At 72.1% G+C, this 1,433-nt stretch overlaps 1 protein-coding gene across 1 annotated transcript in view; it reads right to left on the reverse strand.

Moving 5' to 3' along the window:
* Nucleotides 1-1,131, reverse strand: part of Dll4 (delta-like 4 (Drosophila)) — a 24,455-nt gene extending 23,324 nt beyond the window's left edge. The window contains exons 1-3 of the mRNA XM_013010042.1: nt 1,063-1,131; nt 687-959; nt 92-149 (exon numbers count right to left, since the gene is read on the reverse strand). Of these exons, the coding sequence (XP_012865496.1) occupies nt 92-149; nt 687-959; nt 1,063-1,131 (400 nt within the window). The remainder of the gene's footprint in view (nt 1-91; nt 150-686; nt 960-1,062) is intronic.
* Nucleotides 1,132-1,433: the final 302 nt, after the last annotated feature.

Raw genomic sequence — 1,433 nt, forward strand, 5'->3', positions numbered from 1 at the left:
CCCCGCCGCCCCCGCCGCCTCCACCTTAACCCCTTCGGCGCCGCTGCGCGGTGTCGCCCCCGCGTGGCGGCGGGCGGAGCTCGCCACTCACCTGGCCGCAGGTCGTCCCCGGGCGCGTGCCAGGCTTCGATGATGAGTGAGAAGGTGCCCTAGGAAACGGAAAGGGAGGGGGAGGGGGCGGGGAGGAGAGATGGTGAGATGAGCTAGGCGGGACGGGGGGGGGGGCTCGAGGCGGCCAGGTTTAATTAATCTAATTGCAGGATACAGTTACTGCGCCCGCCCGGGTCAACATAACGGGTCTGCGGCGCTCGCTCGCGGCGGCGGCGGCGCGCTAGCCCGGAGGGCGGAGGAGAACCCCGGGGTGGCGATGGGGGGGCCGGAGTGTAAGCGAGAGCCAGGGACGCCAGGTGACAGGTAATGGAACTCGGGAACCCAGAGCCGCCCAGGGGAGGAAGGGAGCGCAGGGGAAACTGGCCCTTGGGGGGAGATGAGGTCCCCAGAGAAGAATAGGGAAGAAAGGACTTAGGAGGGAATGCCCGCCTTGGACACCTCCGCCACGAGGAAACTGGTGGCGGTGGGGACGACAAATGGGGAGAGGTTGAATGTAGGGACGGGGCTTGGCGGGGTCCCCAGGACGCACTCCCTCCTTTCGGCGCCCCCCCCCCGCCGCCGGGGTCCGTGCTCACCGGCCAGGTGAAATTGAAGGGTAGTTGGAGAGGGTTGCGGCCCCCGCCGCTGCTGTCATCTCGGATGGCGAAGGAGTTGGTGCCCAGCACCGGCGTGGAGACGTTGCCGAAGGTGCAGTGGCCGTAGGAGACCACGGCCTGGAAGTGCTTCAAGCAGACGCGAAAGAAAGTCCGGCAGCCGGGCTCGCACGGCCGCCCGCTGGCCAGGACGCCGCGCTCGTTGGCGAACTCCAGCAGCTGCAGCTGGAAGACGCCGCGCTGGCCGGCGGCGCGCTGTGGCCGGGGAGGGGGGGAGGAAGGGGGGCGTCAGCGCGGCCGGCCCCGGGCCCCCCGGAACCCCCGGGCGAGGCGGGACGGGGCGCGGGACGCGCGTTACCTGCTGCTGCCAAAGCGCCACCAGCAGCAGTAGCGCCCAGCCCGAGGCGCTCCGGGACCTGGCCGCCATCCCCCGGGGCGTCGCTCTGTCCTCCTCCTCCTCCTCTCCCCCCCGCCCCGGCCGGCCTCGACTCTTGCTTCTGCGGGGGGGGATCGCCGCTTTCCCGCGCGTCCGCCGCGGGGGGGGGAAAGCTGGCTCCTCTCGGGACGCGGCTCCCCGCGTCGCCGCCGGCTCCTCGCTAGATCCGGGCGGCCGCCTCCCTCGGAAGGTAATCCAGGTGAGCGCGGCGGCGCGGCGCTGGCTGTCGTCGTCCGGCTAAATCCTGGGGCTGCCTGCCGGCGGGGGCTGGGGCCCGGGGTTCGGGGCGGCGG

Source organism: Dipodomys ordii, unplaced genomic scaffold (genome assembly GCF_000151885.1).
Source record: "Dipodomys ordii isolate 6190 unplaced genomic scaffold, Dord_2.0 Scaffold11, whole genome shotgun sequence".
In the NCBI taxonomy this organism is placed as follows: Eukaryota; Metazoa; Chordata; class Mammalia; order Rodentia; family Heteromyidae; genus Dipodomys; species Dipodomys ordii.